General features: G+C 43.8%; 1 protein-coding gene across 1 annotated transcript in view; it reads left to right on the forward strand.

The window, feature by feature from the left end:
• LOC142183045 (heparan-alpha-glucosaminide N-acetyltransferase-like) overlaps window positions 1–17,499 on the forward strand; it is a 161,798-nt gene that overhangs the window by 15,429 nt on the left and 128,870 nt on the right. The window contains exons 5-6 of the mRNA XM_075257943.1: window positions 11,317–11,386; window positions 12,202–12,265. Of these exons, the coding sequence (XP_075114044.1) occupies window positions 11,317–11,386; window positions 12,202–12,265 (134 nt within the window). The remainder of the gene's footprint in view (window positions 1–11,316; window positions 11,387–12,201; window positions 12,266–17,499) is intronic.

A 17,499-nucleotide genomic window follows, 5' to 3' on the forward strand; every position in this document is an offset into this window, starting at 1 on the left:
GAACTAAAATAAAAATTTTCATATATTTTGTACCGTGATATCACTTATCGTCTCGGGACGGCTTATTCCTACAAATAGGCACAGAGTTAGTTATAATTCCCGCACAGCTAAATATTGAGGAGAAAACAAACCAAAACATGTAAATAGTTGCCTTCATCTTCTTACCAATTTGCATATTACTATAAAATAAACATAATAATGTTGATCTCATATTTATGCCATTTATCCAATTTTAAAAACATTACCATGAGAGGAGCATTCTCAAAATGGGAAACCTTTCCTGAATAAAAGGACACTATAGACATTCTAGAAATAACTTAATGTCCACCCCCAAGCCTATATACACACATATGTGTATACACATACCTACACTTAACCTGCAGTATCCTCACTACAAAACATATCATGTTTCCACTTTCCACTAACCAACAAACTAACAACACAATGCTATGTGCCAAGCACATTAACCCTTTAGCTGGACTGTCAATGGATGCTCACTATACATTTCCTTACACTCAAAGCCTTTGTCCTTCGCTTAGGACACCAGCAATCTCTAGCCAAGTGTCCCTGGTTTCCACAATTAAAACACTTCCTGGTTACCCTCTATCCCTGTATCTGTCCTGCCTATTCTCCATTGGTAACTCCTGCTCTTTTTTTTTTTTTTTTTTTTTTTTGAGCGGCATCTTCTTCTCTCTCTCTCTCCCATTCCTATTAGTTCATATGGGGGTATACCCTACCTCAGAGGGTCCCTCCCCCATAATAGCTGATGGCCAGTCAGCCGTGAGCATCCCACTCCTCTAGGGCAATTAAGACAATAGAGGGTCACTTTTGACTCACCTAGTGGGACCTCCCAAACAGTCACTCTGTTTTCATTGAACTAATCTCTAATGTGCATGTTCTGGCGTAGTGCTCAGGGCAAAACCCTCATTTGGTTTCCACAGACTCCACTTTGCCTGTGTCCCTCTATCGAACACCCCTGAATCATTGCATGTACTTACTCAGATTCTACTCAGTCCTTAGTGTCCAAAACAAGGACTTTTCAATCACTCAGTACTTCCACTCTCGCAACTCTAGGGATTAAGGATGAAGAATAACTCTCTCTCCTGCACCGCTTTTTACACTCTATAACAGATGTAACAACCAAATGACAGCATGGACAGTAGACAAAGAATGAGGTATAACATTCCCACCCCACTACAGACAACATACTATTCAGGTTCTTGCACACTATATAATATGGCATCGATTGTTATAACATATGCAGCACTAATCTTCACTCACCGACACACAGGATCCGGGACACGTAGGAACTCAGATTAGTTATTTGGCAAGAAAAGGACTTACCGTTACAGCGCCGTTTTATTCATCTGAGGTCCTCCGGGCCCGTCTCCAAATCGGTTGGTGAGTGGATCAGTACACTATCGGCTGCACATTAAACGATTATCGATTCCCCACGATGGGCGTCAGGTTCTGTTAGGGACATTAAGGGGTCCCCATGATAGAGTATGTTGCTGAGTTCCAAATTAAATATCAGGCCTGAAGTAATTATGCCCATTATCAGGTCTGGAGAAGCCACACACACACAACTGATGGTGTATCAAGTGAGTTCTAATTTAATGGTGCACAAAGGTGGTTTAAATACAATACAGACAAGAGCAGGTTGGACTATTCTAACATAGTTGGCATAAAATAATTGGTTATAAGATAAACCTGGCACATGACTATTGGCTGAGTCCTTTTGTATTTTGCATATCATTACAGCTTAATGGACTTTGTACTTTGTCCTTAAACAAAGAAAGCTTCAAAAACACTTATGTGTGAACTAGCAGCTCACACTATGTCTATATGCATATATCATGGAAACAGAGATAAGATGTCATGTTGGTGCTAAATGAGTCTCAGTGACCTCCATATACCATGAAGATAAGATATACAAATAGCCAGCTGCGACTTACTTACACAGTTTATGTGTGAAAGGTTACAAGATGACTGACAAAATACAAAGATGGAGGATTTGACTCTAACACAGTGTAGTCAACAAATGAGTTTATGAAATGTAATAGATAACTCGGCCGTAACGTTTGCTGTTCGTGTAAAATGATGCCGTAAATGCGCGATGGGCTCTTCTCTACGTCACCGTAACCATAGAGCAAGTGACGAATGACAAGTCTCGGCTCGGCCTGAGTGTGTTGATTTAGTACTAGGCTTGTCAAAAGATACAGCAAAGGCAAGATAAACAGATTTTACTTAATAGTATTTATCTAGAGCTGAGTGACAAAGTACAAAAGTGTGTAACACGCATATGCGGCTGTCACTGGAACATCTACCAACCCCCCATATAATCTGCCACTATATTGTGATCAGAAGAATCCGTATAGAAGATTAAAGCAGTATAATAAGAAAATAGCAATAAATACTTGGTTTATCTGACCATTGTGATGTAATAGAAAAGAGCTTTTACATTCTTCGGGGTCACTGAGAATGTCCTTAGGCTTAGTTCACATCAGCTGTGACAGATCTATGACCCTGACAATGATGAACCCCTTTAATAATAAGGCTTAGTTCACACATGCGCGTAATAGCATATTTTGGTCCTGATTTTGTCGCGGGAAGCTGCGTCAAAATCAGGACCAAAATACGCTTGCCGCGACTGTCAGTCAAAATGAATGGGCCTAGTCCAGAGGGTGCTGCCACGAGGCTCAATGAGCCGCGGAATCCGCCTGAAGAAAGGTCAGCTCGCGAGCGGTCTCCATAGACCACCATTGTGAGGGAGCAGATTATGACGTGGATTCCGCACCATAATCCGCCCCTTCTGTGCCTGTGTGTACGGGCCCTAATGGAATCTGGTGGACTTCTGATATTTTTGTAAGCAGATATAACACTACTAAGTCATTTATAGTCTTCACCAATTGTGTAGTCCTTAATGGAAACCTTCAAACAAAAGTGTGAACAGAGTCTTAAAGCATATTTAACCTTTTAACAAACTTAGCTTAAGTCAATAGTACAGGAGTAAGGGCTAGTTCACACAGAGCTAGTGACCACGAATTTTGGGGAACAAAGATTCTGGTATGATAAGATCGAATATACCTAATAATTCCTTTCCCTGACCTTGTCTATGAGTGGAGAATGGGGAGGCATCCATAACCATGAGACACTCCTCTGGTCCCACAGACATCAGCTAACTTTTCTCTTATGTATATGATGATATATAGTGTAAAACAGATATCTTGGCTGAGCAAGTTGACCATGACAGGAGAGGCTTAGACAGGAGATCTCTTTTCAATTTGCAAGTGGTGAAAGTTGTCCACACTCATGGCTTCCTTATTTGCCAATTGTCACTGTTAATTCATTGTCTATGATGACCCCCAATATTTCCCACTGGTGGTAACCGGGATGGGATAGATTGGATGTCAGCCAGTACAATGTTATTTTATGAAATATAAGCCGCAGAAAACATAAACATTTGTGAACCCACTCCATGTTGGTGTTTGCAAACCAGCAAAGGTAGGCAGAATTAAAGCAAATAGTATATTAGTAACATATTTAAAGCAGTTTCCAACACAATGTTGCCAGCTCTTTTCTCATTGCCTGCCAGTCTCTATTCCTCCTTCTCCAGTGATGACAAGTCGACACGACCTGTTCCTGCTTCAGCCAATGACTGGCTATAGATGTGACATGTTGGCACCTCTGAGGTCACTTCTGTGGCCATTGATGGCTGCAGCAGTCACATATTATGTCAACATGTCATCACTGGAGAAGGAAGAACAGAGACCCAGACCAGGGGGCAGCGGGAAATTGGTAAGATGACTATTATTTCTTTTGTATCTTTTACATCTTTGCAAACATTTATTAACATCTTGCCATTGGACAACCCCTTTAACTGTAACAGTGAAAGATTCTTTAAAGTGAAAGTTAGAAGACAATGTACTCAGGACCGACTTCAGCCTTTACTTTATACATGGGCAATAATCTGAAAGGTTCCCCTGACAAAATCCGTCTATTCTCAGTGGCTGGCAAGGTTGGCTCCTGGCAGGATGTTCTGCTGTTTGCTCTGTCTGAGTCATCTGCTTGCTGTTGCTTACTTTTCCATCCCTTAGTGGGCATATTATACTGCAGGGAAATCAGAAAGAGGAGGATATGGAGTCCTGTCTAAGCATGCTATGTCCACGCGTTATAATGTTTCCTGGTCACATACAGACAGTGAATTGCAGATAAAATGTAATCCACTTTCTGCAAACACTAGCAATGCTTCTGTCTACTGAATGTAGAGTCACCAGACACATTATTTCTGATAAATCCTTTGAGTAATATTGCCTTTGTTCAGACAGTCTGGAATATGAGGGACATCATGTATTTAGTGTTTGTTTTGCAGTCTCTACATATTCTCAGTAGAGACTGTTAATGGCCCTTGTGGGTTTCTATTCGTGCACATGGGTGTATTATCACGAATGAACTGAGAGTCTGATGGGGTTATTGACACTGACGTATACCCTTTATACCCATATACCCTTTAATAAACACAATAATGTATGCACTGATCAGACCACCCCAATATCTCAGTTACCCCCTTATCTTTCACACCACATAGGCTTACACTGTCAGATATTGTTATCTTATCAGAGGGAGGATTACAATGAAAGTGAAAGCCTAGAGATAAGTCAACTGAGCACAATATTTGTAAAGTGACAGCAACGCAGGAGCATATCTACCGGGGTAGCAGAGTACTGCGGCGTTTTTTTTTGTTTTTGGTTTTTTTTAATACTTACTCCAGCCAGTAACAGGCCCTACTTACTTACCGATCCTGGCAGTAGCCGGGATTGGTAAGTGACGCCACGGACCCCACAAGCACTATTATACACGGGGGTCTTTTTGGACCCCCAAGTATACTGATCAGAGGCCCAGGAGAAGTAACGGAACATAAAAAAACTGTTACTTACCTCTCCGGGCAGGCTTCAAGCGACGCAGACCCTCTGGTCACATGACGTCCCGGACGTCATTGAAGATGGCCAATAGCAGTGGAGAGTGCAGCGGAGCCAGGGATAGGTAAGTAACAGTGGGTTTTTTTATGTTTTTATCCCCCCTAGGTCTCCAATTATTATACTGTGGGGTCTGAAAAGACCGCAGAGTATAATAATTGTTCATGGGTGTCCACAATCGGGAAAAATACTGTGTGCAGGGGCCACTATGGGGCATAATACTGTGTGCAGGGGCCACTATGGGACATAATACTGTGTGCAGGGGCCACTATGGGACATAATACTGTGTGCAGGGGCCACTAAGGGACATAATACTGTGTGCAGGGGACACTATGGGGTATAATACTATGTGCAGGGGCCACTATGGGACATAATACTGTGTGCAGGGGCCACTATGGGACATAATGCTGTGTGCAGGGGCCACTATGGGGCATAATACTGTGTGCAGGGGCCACTATGAGACATAATACTGTGTGCAGGGGCCACTATGGGGAATAATACTGTGTGCAGGGGCCACTATGAGACATAATACTGTGTGCAGGGGCCACTATGAGACATAATACTGTGTGCAGGGGCCACTATGGGACATAATGCTGTGTGCAGGGGCCACTATGGGGCATAATACTGTGTGCAGGGGCCACTATGGGGAATAATACTGTGTGCAGGGGCCACTATGGGGCATAATACTGTGTGCAGGGGCCACTATGGGGCATAATACTGTGTGCAGGGGCCACTATGGGGGATAATACTGTGTGCAGGGGCCACTATGGGGGATAATACTGTGTGCAGGGGCCACTATGAGACATAATACTGTGTGCAGGAGCCACTATGAGACATAATACTGTGTGCAGGGGCCACTATGGGGAATAATACTGTGTACTGGGGCCAGTATGGGGACATAATACTGTGTGCAGGAGCCACTATGGGGCATAATACTGTGTGCAGGGGCCACTATGAGACATAATACTGTGTGCAGGGGCCACTATGGGGCATAATACTGTGTGCAGGGGCCACTATGAGACATAATACTGTGTACTGGGGCCAGTATGGGGACATAATACTGTGTGCAGGGGCCACTATGGGGCATAATAACATGTGCAGAAATGCTGGAGGGGGGTTGGTTGGTCAAGGTCTTTGGCATGAGTTGGGGGGAGGCCATGTTAAAAGTTCACCACGGGGCCCTGCCATTCCTAGTTACGCCACCGCAGCAACGTATAGATTTAGCAGCTGTTCAACAAATGTTTATATATATATATATATATATATATATATATATATTTACATTTCTTTATATTTTTTATATGATATATATGTATTTACTGTATATGTGACATGATGATGTCCTCTGATATGGTACCAGGATGTAGACCTCATTGGACAGACATTAAGCATCTGCTAGTGTCACGATTCAGTAAGATAAGTAATCTTGTTATATTTTTTAACCCATTATACCCCATTGCTAAAAATGCACCTTGCAGTTGGCAGATGATGCTACGGAAGGGAAATTTGGAATTCTGTCTTTCCTAGACCATTTTCTACATCAATCTAGTTAAGATCGTAATCGAGTTTGTAAGCAAAGTTCATCATTCTGTGAAACAGTTAAAATCCTGCATTGTGTGTTTTTCCTGTAAACTGTATCTGGCATGATTGTTTCCAGCATGCTAAGGGTTAGGCGGTGAACTAGAGGTCAGTTACAGCGAGGAGCAGTAATTAAAATATTGTATTACAAAGTGAGAATTTCAGTCTGTTTCTGTGATCAATAAGTATGGTGTCAGACAGCTGAGGCTGGCAGGGGACCACCCCCGATACTCTCCAATGCTTTCAGGTACCCCCTTAACTAAAGCAATCAATGGGGGACATCTGGGAGGAAAGCTCTGTTATTCTCAGGTCCTTTACATACATATATTTATATATACAGTACAGTAACCACTCCATTGTGTTAATTACATTAATGGTTTATGCATTGACACAAGGTATTATCTCTGGTCGGAGGCTTAGGTCGTCAGGGCACAGTTCCGAATTCGAAGACACAACAATAAAAAGTTATGGCTGATCATGTAACTCATAACTGTAAATTATCTCACCACCAAGGACAGCTCTCCAACTGATAGTCTCCCCACCGGTTATGGGATAAAATATGATTTTAATTTACATGATTACCGAGCGTAAGTGCCAAGTTCATGAATTTCTAGTCCCTTGGCCATATATCCCTTGTTTTCCAAATTGACTAAATTGACCGTGACTATTCAGGCATTGCAGTGCGGCTATTCTAGAAGCTTGTGTACTCAGATTTATAAGCGCTGTAACCAGGGCCGGCTCCAGGTTTTTATGGACCCTTGGGCGACAGAGCCTCAGTGGGCCCCCTTGTGGAGGAAGCGGGTGTCGGGGACACTACACGCCGCTGTGGGCAGACGAAGCTAGTGATGTCACGCAGGAGCGCGGCGTCATCTACGCCATACCTCCCAACTTTTGAAGAGTAGAAAGAGGGACAAAATGTGTGGCACCTGCTGCGGCAAATTTAGCTCCACCCACTTTTGTTGACTCCGCCCATTCGCATTAATTTTTCCTACAGTCACCTGTAAATTATATGCCCCCCTCCATCTCTCCCCCAGTTTCATATACACCCTTCCTCTGTCCCCAGTTTCATGCCATTCTCCCCTCTTCATCTTCCCCAGTGCCATGCCGTCCTCCCCCCCCCCCCTTCATCTGCCCCAGTGTCATGCCGTTCTCCCCCCCTTCATCTGCCCCAGTGTGATGCCGTTTTCCCCCCCTTCATCTGCCCCAGTGCCATGCCGTTCTCCCCCCCTCATCTTCCCCAGTGTCATGCCATTCTCCCCCCCTTCATCTGCCCCAGTGTCAAGCCGTTCTCCCCCCCTTCATCTGCCCCACTGTCATGCCATTCCCCCCCTTCATCTTCCCCAGTGTCAAGCCGTTCTTCCCCCCCCCCTCATCTTAACCAGTGTCATGTCATTCTCCCCCCCTTCATTTGCCCCCAGTTTCATGCGCCCCCTTCATTATATTCCACCTTAATGTTTAACACAAAACAAACACACTCCCCTTCCAACACTCCACCACCGCTCTCTCTGCTCTCACTCCACTCCTATAGTTGTAGGCCCGATGTGACGTCATCACATCGCGCCTACAAATGCAGAAGCCGGACCGCAGCGTTAAAACAGGAGCTGAGCTGTGACAGCTCCTGCTTTAATTGCCTATGTATTCAGCTCATTGGCGTCTGACGGACACCGATGAGCTGAAATCGGGACAGGCAAGTGCTGGGGCGGGCAAGTGCCGGGGGGCTCCCAGAGGCTCTGTGGGCCCCGGCACTTGCCCGACTATGCCGTGCACTGACACCGGCCCTGGCTGTAACTAACCGCTCCTGTGCTTAGGGCTGTGTTTACACCGTGCTTTTTTGCTGGAGTGTGTATAATGCGGTCCGTGTGCTTGCCACCAGATCTCTGCAGGGATCATGTGGACAGGAAAGTAGTTCACAATCTACATTCCTGTCCGCATGATTCATGCGGGCAGCGCCGGGCAAGCACACAGACCCCATTATAGTCTATGGGGTCCATGTGCTTTTACTGTACAGCGCTTGCAATTGCGTTTAGTACTCCCTGAACAGAATACCAACGCAGATGTGAACCAAGCGCAATTGCAGCTCAGCACTATGGACTTAAATGGGAGCTGAGCTGCAGTAACATGCCTGCTGCTATACAGGCTATGAAACTATCTGCTTCTGACTCCATGCACTGTGTAGTACACATACCAGACACGTCCCTGAACCTCATGTGTTTGCAGCCGGACCCCCAACTGATGTGCAAGTTATCCCGTATCCTGCATTTTGCAATATTGAAGTTTAGGCTGGTGATGTCCGGAGGGATCACGGTAAGTCACTTCGTGTGCTGGGTAGCTTAAGATATTGCTCAGTATCACATACTAAACAAGAGCATGGTCTTGTTTTACTTACTGATGGGATTTGGCAGTACGAGCTGTGTACAAGGGCATGTATACATGTGTAAGCAAGGCTTAGATGTGCTTATATGTTTGCTCTTGGGGATTCTTTCCTTTTAGGCTATACACACATGGCCATATTACACATTAGTGTTGTACTAATCCATATCATAGTGCCCATAGCCGGCTCTTGGTCTGTACTATATCCCCTCTTGTGCTTCCATTTTGATATGTAACATACCCTCCTCTAACAGTGTTACAGAGCCCGATGGATTGTGTGCGCTGCCGAACAGTGTCCATGAACATGACATTGCTGAGTGCAGGGTCTGTATAGGTTCAGTGTACTCCATGATGCCATGTACGTACGCTTGTGTATGAGAAGTTGGTCTCCCACCGATATACAAGTTATTGGGATAACTTGCCTTGGTGGGGAAACCCCTTATAAATGCTACGTGAGGACCGGTGGCCTTTAAGATCCGGCCCCAGGATATCTTATACACTGACTGATACAATCTTCAGGTTGACCTTTGAGATGTTTATCTGATTTTGGAGTAGATCCTAAGGCTGAGACATTGACAGTCCACAGCCTGAAAACAAATCTAGCTCTGAAGAGACAATCTCGTCTTGGCATCATTGATTTTTAATTAAACATCTACAAGCTGCTTAATCTCGTTATGGGACGTTAATTGACATTGTACTTTACAATGCAAAAATAACACATCTGAAGCTTGGCTGCCCTCCTGATGAGCACAATCGATACATGTCACATACATACACGCAAAGTATTCTATATAATAGGTCCACTATTGGACCAGGAAGCCTACACTATCTGATCGTCAAGGAAATGTCAATTTAATTAGTAATTAAGTTGCCGTCGCCAGAAATCTATTACTGGATTATCCGAGCTTGTGTATAGCAACTTCATAATATCAGGTGTTTATATAGCGTTACTGAATATATTTGGGGAAGAGTTGACTACAGGTCTGCACAATGAATTTGGTAATCTAAAGAATTGATGAGTGACATCATAGTCCTCCATTGAGGATCACAGTTAGGGTATGTTCACACGATGGAAGCATACCTCCCAACTTTTGGTGCACCCGTAAATTACATGTCCCACCCGTCTCTCCCCCAGTTTCATATAACCTCTTCATCTGCCCCCCAGTTTCATGTCCCCCCCCCTCCATCTCTGCCCCCAGTTTCATGTCCCCCTCCATATTTGCCCCCAGGTTCATGTACCCCCTCCATATCTGTCCCCAGTTTCATATCCCTCCATCTCTGCCCACAGATTCATGTCCCCCCATCTCTGCCCCTAGTTTCATGTCCCCCATCTCTGCCCAGTTTTATGCCATCTCCTGCCCCTTCATCTGCCCCCAGTTTCATGTCCCCCTCCATATTTGCCCCAGGTTCATGTCCCCCCTCCATATCTGTCCCCAGTTTCATGTCCCTCCATCTCTGTCCCCAGTTTCATGTTCTCCCCATCACTGCCCACAGATTCATGTCCCCCCATCTCTGCCCCCAGATTCATGTCCCCCATCTCTGCCCAGTTTCATGCTGTCCCCCCCTTCTTCTGCCCCCAGTTTCATGGACCCCCTACATTATGTTCCCTTCAATGTTTAACATAAAAAACACTTATACTCACCTTCCAACGTCCCCCCGCAGCTCTCTCCGCAGTCTCACTCACTAACATAGATGACATCATCATATCGCGCCTACACATGCTGGAGCCGGAGCGCAGCGTTAAAGTAGGAGCTGAGCTGTGACAGCTCCTGCTTTAATCGCCTATGTATTCAACTCATCAGCATTGGGAGGACGCCAACTGAGTTGAAACCAGGACATACCTCCCGCCAACTGGGACCGCAGAACAGGACACTGAATCTGTGAATGTCCTGCGGATTCTGGGACGGTTGGGAGGTATGCGGAAGCCTTTTCATCCGTGTGAATTCTCTGTGCGGCTAGCCGCAACGGGATACCGATGTGCATCAGCATCCCGTCATGGCATCCTGCTCCTGATTGGGCCCGAATGAATGGATTCGGGTAACCTAACCGTGCTTAGTGACCTCCTGTAGCCCTACAAAATCACCATAAATTATAATATCCCACTATTTTATAAGCAGAAATTGGTGTAAATTATTACTCTAACCGGTACAGATCTTCTGGTGACCAATAAATAATAGATCAGGTACAAATCACTCCGCCACAAAGGACATATACACTTCCGGTTTTGATGATGAATTCCCCTAAATACATAAGAAATCGCCCTAAAATGTAATGAATTCTCTATGGATTTGGTATTTCTGGCATAGTGGAATGACATACGGACTAATGTACGAAATAAATCTGCCCCAATGTCTCTGTATGTGGTGACTCTAAAGAATTTTTCTGTTTGCAGCATTGCTGGTTGCCTTTGTCACTCTGCTGAGTGTTTGGGGATTGTACTACCTTACAGCCTATGTCCTCAGGTACGTAGAGTACTATTCATTTCTATACAAACGCATACACAACATATATTATTACAGAACTGGCAGAAAACTAATTGTGTTTATTGATCTGATGCTCAGGAGGACAGATCCATTTGTAATGTTGTTTTGCCTTTTTTTTGGTCATCAAAGAAGCTAAAATTTAGCTGCGGAATTTACGGATTCCCATGTTGCCTCATTACATCCCATATTATAGAGGGAATCTCCCTTAGGGGTGCTGCACTGCTTCTAGGTAAAGTGACAAATAAAGTGGAGCCCCGATAATTACCTTTGTAGAACGCATCTGGGAAAGTGGAAAGTCTTCATTCTCAATCTCTCCTTAAGATGCACCGACTCGGGTTACATAACTGACTCCACTCTACTCTATGGCCATAAAGGAGGAGTAAAGCAGAGTCAATGATGTCGGGAAGGCAGCACGCAGAGACTTCCGGTGTTCTACTATAATCTGCAAATGCAATCATTGGGTATCCGGCGAACCTGGTTGTATATTAGCGGGAAGGTTTATCCAGTGCAGGAAATGCAGGCAGAGAAAAATGCTGCAAAAACTCAATAGCTCTACATGTTTTCTCTGCAAAGTGTTTTTAGCTGCTGCATTTCTCTACGTTGGTCTGTGGAAAGAATCATTAGGTATTTTTGTATGTCAACACATCTTCAATCCTTATGTCATAGAACTACAAAACCTTCCCCTGTGAGAAGACAAATGCATTTGCCCCATCCTATTTTGTAGGTTTTTTTTTCTTTAATTCACTGTTTTTGGCACGTGGAAGTGAGTGTCAATTTGATATTGCTTTTTATAGGTCGTCCTGCACTCACAAGTTATTACAGGAGCTGAAAAAGAAGATGGGTCACAAGTCCAAAGATGTGAGTACAAAATTGCCAAAATAAGTTCCATCCAGTCACCGATTCTTCTAGTAATGTTGACCTAGTTTTGTAGTTCTATTCTGGTATGACTTATGATGATGTCATTATGATGATGTAACATGTAATATCGGACAAGCTGTATTATTGTGCTGCCCTGTTAACAGATCCTGTGGATATCTTAATCTTAATTCCTTATATCAATTCCCATGCTTGGTACCAAATATGCCGCTTCTGGTCAAGGCTATATTGTAAAGCTGGACATACATGTTAGGTTAATGTGAGCCGACCCTCAACAAACCAATGTGTATGAGACTTTTTCGAGTTTCATCCAATGGCATATTTTGGCCTATTGTTCTTAGAGGAGATAAGCTGCTGATGTATCTCAGCTAGAGATGAGCGAGTACTGTTCGGATCAGCCGATCCGAACAGCACGCTCCATAGAAATGAATGGATGCACCTGGTACTTCCACTTTGACGGCGGCCGGCCGCTTAACCCCCCACGTGCCGGCTACGTCCATTCATTTCTATGCGAGCGTGCTGTTCGGATCGGCTGATCCGAACAGTACTCGCTCATCTCTAATCTCAGCGGCTTTCTCCCCTCTCTCCATTAGAACATATTCACATTTGGCCCAGCCACCTCTGGCCACACTTATCTACCTGAGAGACTGTGGACATGCGATAATTTGCAAAACTGATGCAGTTTTGGAAATCGCAGCATGTCATTTATACATATAGAAACACCGGTGGTTTCCAAAATACGTATAATTGAAACAGAAAGTCCACAGAGGAAACCTCTACAAATTTGTCTAACGCGCTGCCTGAAGAAACAAAATGCGTTGCCGTGGCTGTTTTTCCTGTAGTGCTTTTTTTTTGCTGCAGAATGCCACATGGGGCCATAGCCTAAATCTGCATAGTTTTTTTTATGGGAATCATTGATGAACGCTTTTTTGATTAACTTTTTCAGTGCGCTTATAAAAGAAGAGAAGTGCAGTATATTGTTGTGGTTTTAGCACTAGAAACTGCAAAATTACATTGATCCAGGGTTTTTAAACTGACTGCCAGATTGGAGTCGGGAAGGAATTTTTTCCCCTCAAATGGGGCAATTGGCATGAGCCTCATGGTTTTTTTTGCCTTCCTCTGGATCAACACTGTAGGGATTGTAGGGTGTGATGTATGGGGGATTCAGACGCTCTGGTTTCTTTCCCAAAAGCAGTCTTTATTGCAGCAGACAAGCTTAAAGGTACAGTTAGTCAGCAGCTCAGCATGTCCAAATAAACAAATGAAAATAAAGACCTACGCCTCTCCGGTGGCTTACTAAATGAGTTATTCCTTCATTAACCAGGGGGTCAGCCTACTGCTGACCTCCTAACAAAAAAGGTTCACAAGTAAACAAGTGGTACACATACCTGGCCCTTTAACAGCGTCCTTTTTGCCAGAGCTTTCCCAGACTGGTTGAGTGTGTGTTTCAGTCTCTCTAATCTCTCTTAATAACCAGCACACCTGTGCTACTTACAAAGCCCTGCTGGTCTGTTTCCAAGCCTGGAATGGATTGCCCTGCAGGACTGGCCTGAACTGTACTCCAGTCCGGGACCTACAAGCTAAATGCCTGTGCATACTGCAACAGTCTTGGGGAAAAATAGCGGTTCTCCCACACTATTCCCCTCTCCACTTCACAAGGGTTATAGGTTGGACTTGATGGACTGATGTCTTCATCCAACCTCATCTACTATGTAACTATGTACAGCAGGGGCCACACACTGACTACGCTCACTGAATGAGGCTTATCCTTGTATAGAACCACTCAGTAACCACTGCAGAAGCCTGAGGTCAGATTTAGATTTCTGCCATGGCCTCGACTGCAAAAGTAAAAATGATGCCAGTTTTCTGGTATGAATTATAGTAAATCTGTCAGGTCAAGGCATCCTCACCCCAGACCGCCCAGATTCCTGCCCAACTCCTCTTGTGAAAAGTGATGAGTGGGACACACGAGTCAGTTTTTGCCCACAAAGCAAACATTATCTCTGTACTGCTGCCCTGTTATAGTAGACTACTAATATTCGTGACTTCCACCCGATCCTCGCATTATTGAAGGGGTGCATTAAAAAAAGACGTTTTCATGTACATAAAAAAACTCGTCACAGGTCTAAGAATAAACGTGTTGTGTATGAGATGTTGCTGTGTTTATTCATGGAAGAGCAAATGAGTAAGACGTGTGATGCAGGAACAATAAAAAGTAGAATACCAGCAATTGCCTTCCTTTACCTTGTACATTTCAATGTTTAACTAATTGTATCCGATTTTCGATCATTTTCCAGCCGATCCCAGTTGTGAAATTTACTCGAACACTGATCGGAACCCAATCTTTCCTGATCCCAATCGCTCAACCTTACATGACATTTATTATAGTTAGGGTTGAGCCGATCTTGAGCTTTCAGGATCGTTTTTAAAATCTGATTTTCGATCATTTTCCAGCCGATCCTGATCCCGATTGTGAAATTTGCTCGATCAGTATCCGATCTTTCCCGATCGCTTTAACGTATCGTATGTACTAACTAAAAGTCAGGATTATTTAGATGGGGGAAAAAAGTGTGTGGAGGTGAACACCATTACTACTACAGACCATGTGGGTTGGGAATAACTCTCGGTCGCGGTCACTTGATCTACCATAACTATCCTTATGCGTTTCCACTGATATGTACTCTCAATTTGATCAGAGGAGGAGAACTGGTACATATAACATCCCCAACACTGATATCGGCAGTTTCTTATCCAATAAACATGTGCCAGGACTATTGTTACAATTTCTCCACCAATCATGTTATGCTAATTATACTAGTAAATCCTGTTCCTGCCTATGCAATGTATTATATACTGCCACATTGTCACAATTAAAGACAGAGCCACCATATGCACCACAGCTGAGTGTATCTCTAGCATATGCCACTATATCTTTAATAATTTGGACTTCAATACGGTGATACTTAGAGCGGATTGCGCTCAAACATTAAAGGGGTTTTCCAATCTAAGGATTTCACTTATTCTTTTATCTCCTCTCCCCTCCCCTCCCCTTCCTTATTTGAGTGACAAGTCGGTGGGCTACTTAGCCTGTAATGTACAGGTCAGGCTAGCAGTGTGCTCCAAGACCGTGTTTTAACTCTGGATTTACCTATAGAGATAACATGGCACTGATCAATCCCTGTGCTATCCCTTAAGAATGCTCTGGACAACCCCTTTAACTGACATATTAACTCCTAAACTCAATAATTTTGCAATTTATTGCCAAAATTTTTAGTTGACCTTGAAAAAATTCTCCATGAGTGTATTTGTTTTTCCTTTCTTGGCTTCAGTTTGCTCCTAGTTCCGATTCCTCCACACACCACTGAATGTGTAATGGGGAGTGAGTGCAAAATTTGCTTTTGTCAGTAAAATTGACTAAAATGGACAACTACTTTTGGTCTTGTTGGGCCATATACTGGTCATGATGTAGTTAAAATATTTTTCTGTAGTAAGTAATTAAACATCTTATTCTTTTTTTAAGGCCATGTACCCCATGGAAATTAAAAGAAGCACGTCTTTCCAGCAGGTGCCAATTTTAGGAATTAGGAAATGAGTTTGCTATCTCGGCATGTTCCGATCATTCTCAGCATCTCCTTGGTATCTGTGTAGCATCTTGTCAGATGATTGCTCTCCTCCTCTATGTAATCTTTGAAGTCCTTTGGGCCAGTCAAGATCCATTACTCTGAAAAGCTCTCTAATCCTTTTAGGATCTGGAGATAAGACTTGATTTCCTGAAGAACATCCCTTACCCTGAGCCATGCTGCAATAAGGCAAGATATATTAGGCTGCCGTTACATACGTTTGGTTTTCCCGACCTGTTGAGGGCAGTAGTTTGTTGCTGGATTGTTTCAATTTCAGAGATGTTTTGTGGTCATTCGAAGAGTTGCTTCACTTTTCTTTTGAATTCCGAACACTTAAAGCATTTCTATGAATTGGAATCTTCCTCAATATGAGTGATTCATAGGTTTCCATTAGACGGATATCTCTGGGAATATCTCAGGCATTTCGTGTGGATATGAATGCAAACTTCAAGCTTCATCAAAGCCTAAATGAAAGGAGTTCTGCTGGTTGCCATTTGTCTCCTCGCAGATGAGGCTCAGCTTGCTGGTTTAGCCTCGGCTATCAGGCATCTGGGAATGACATGTAGATCCATCACAGGGAATTAGACAGAGCATCCTTCCTGCTCTGTTTACATAGTAATTCAATCTCTGCTGAGGCCCAGCAGAGTCTCAGGGTGAAAGCCTCCTCGTATCGTGAAAGCTCTGCTTTATTTGCTGCCATGCAAACATTAATAGCAAAATTTCCTGGGAAAAGATGGATGGGCCATGTAGTCAGAAATAGGATGGGATTTTGTGGGGTGTTTTTGTTCCTGTGCACTCAACACAAGATGGAGAGATAGTAAAGCATATTGTAGGATACCTGCATGAGACACTTGTATCCAGAAGGTAAGTGAATGGATTTGCAGAGTGACTCTGAGGGTTCTGTGAGTTGTAGCACAACTACGTTCTCTTGCATTATCTTTGGGCTACGGAAGTCATGGCCAAAGTTGCCGTTAGCCTTAGTCTAAGGCCCCGTTCCCATGGTGTAATGTGGCGCTCACTCTGACACATATACATGTACTCAGCAATGGTGGGGAGTGAATAAAGGTATGATGTGGGTGGTTGCTCGCAGGCCCTGGTGAACGCTCAGGGTGCTCGGTGGGATCATTTACAGCAACTCAAATGGAAAGTATCAATGAAAATGGTCATCCACAAAAAGTACTCACTATGTAGGCACACACTCACAGGAATGACTTGTAGGTCTCCGTACGCATATGTAGACGTATACACATGTCAGAGTCAGCTCTTCAAAACAGAATCTCATTGACTTCAATGGATTCCAACTTACGTGCGTAACACATTGAAATCAATGGGTTAAAAAGCCTCCCATGGATTTCAATATGTAGCGCGCGTGAGACGGAACCCATTGAAGTCCATGGGATTCTGTTTTGAAGCGCACACTCAGACACATGTTTACATGTCAGAGTGAGCGCCGCGTTACTCCGTGGGAACGGGGCCTTAGGGTGTATTTTAAAGTGGCGGATATGTTGCCAACGTTTCTGCAGCTGAAAATACTTTCCATTCATCTACATAGTGTTGTTTCAACAACAAACATATAGAAAACTTCAAGCCACATTT

This window comes from Leptodactylus fuscus, chromosome 10 (genome assembly GCF_031893055.1).
Source record: "Leptodactylus fuscus isolate aLepFus1 chromosome 10, aLepFus1.hap2, whole genome shotgun sequence".
Taxonomy (NCBI): Eukaryota; Metazoa; Chordata; class Amphibia; order Anura; family Leptodactylidae; genus Leptodactylus; species Leptodactylus fuscus.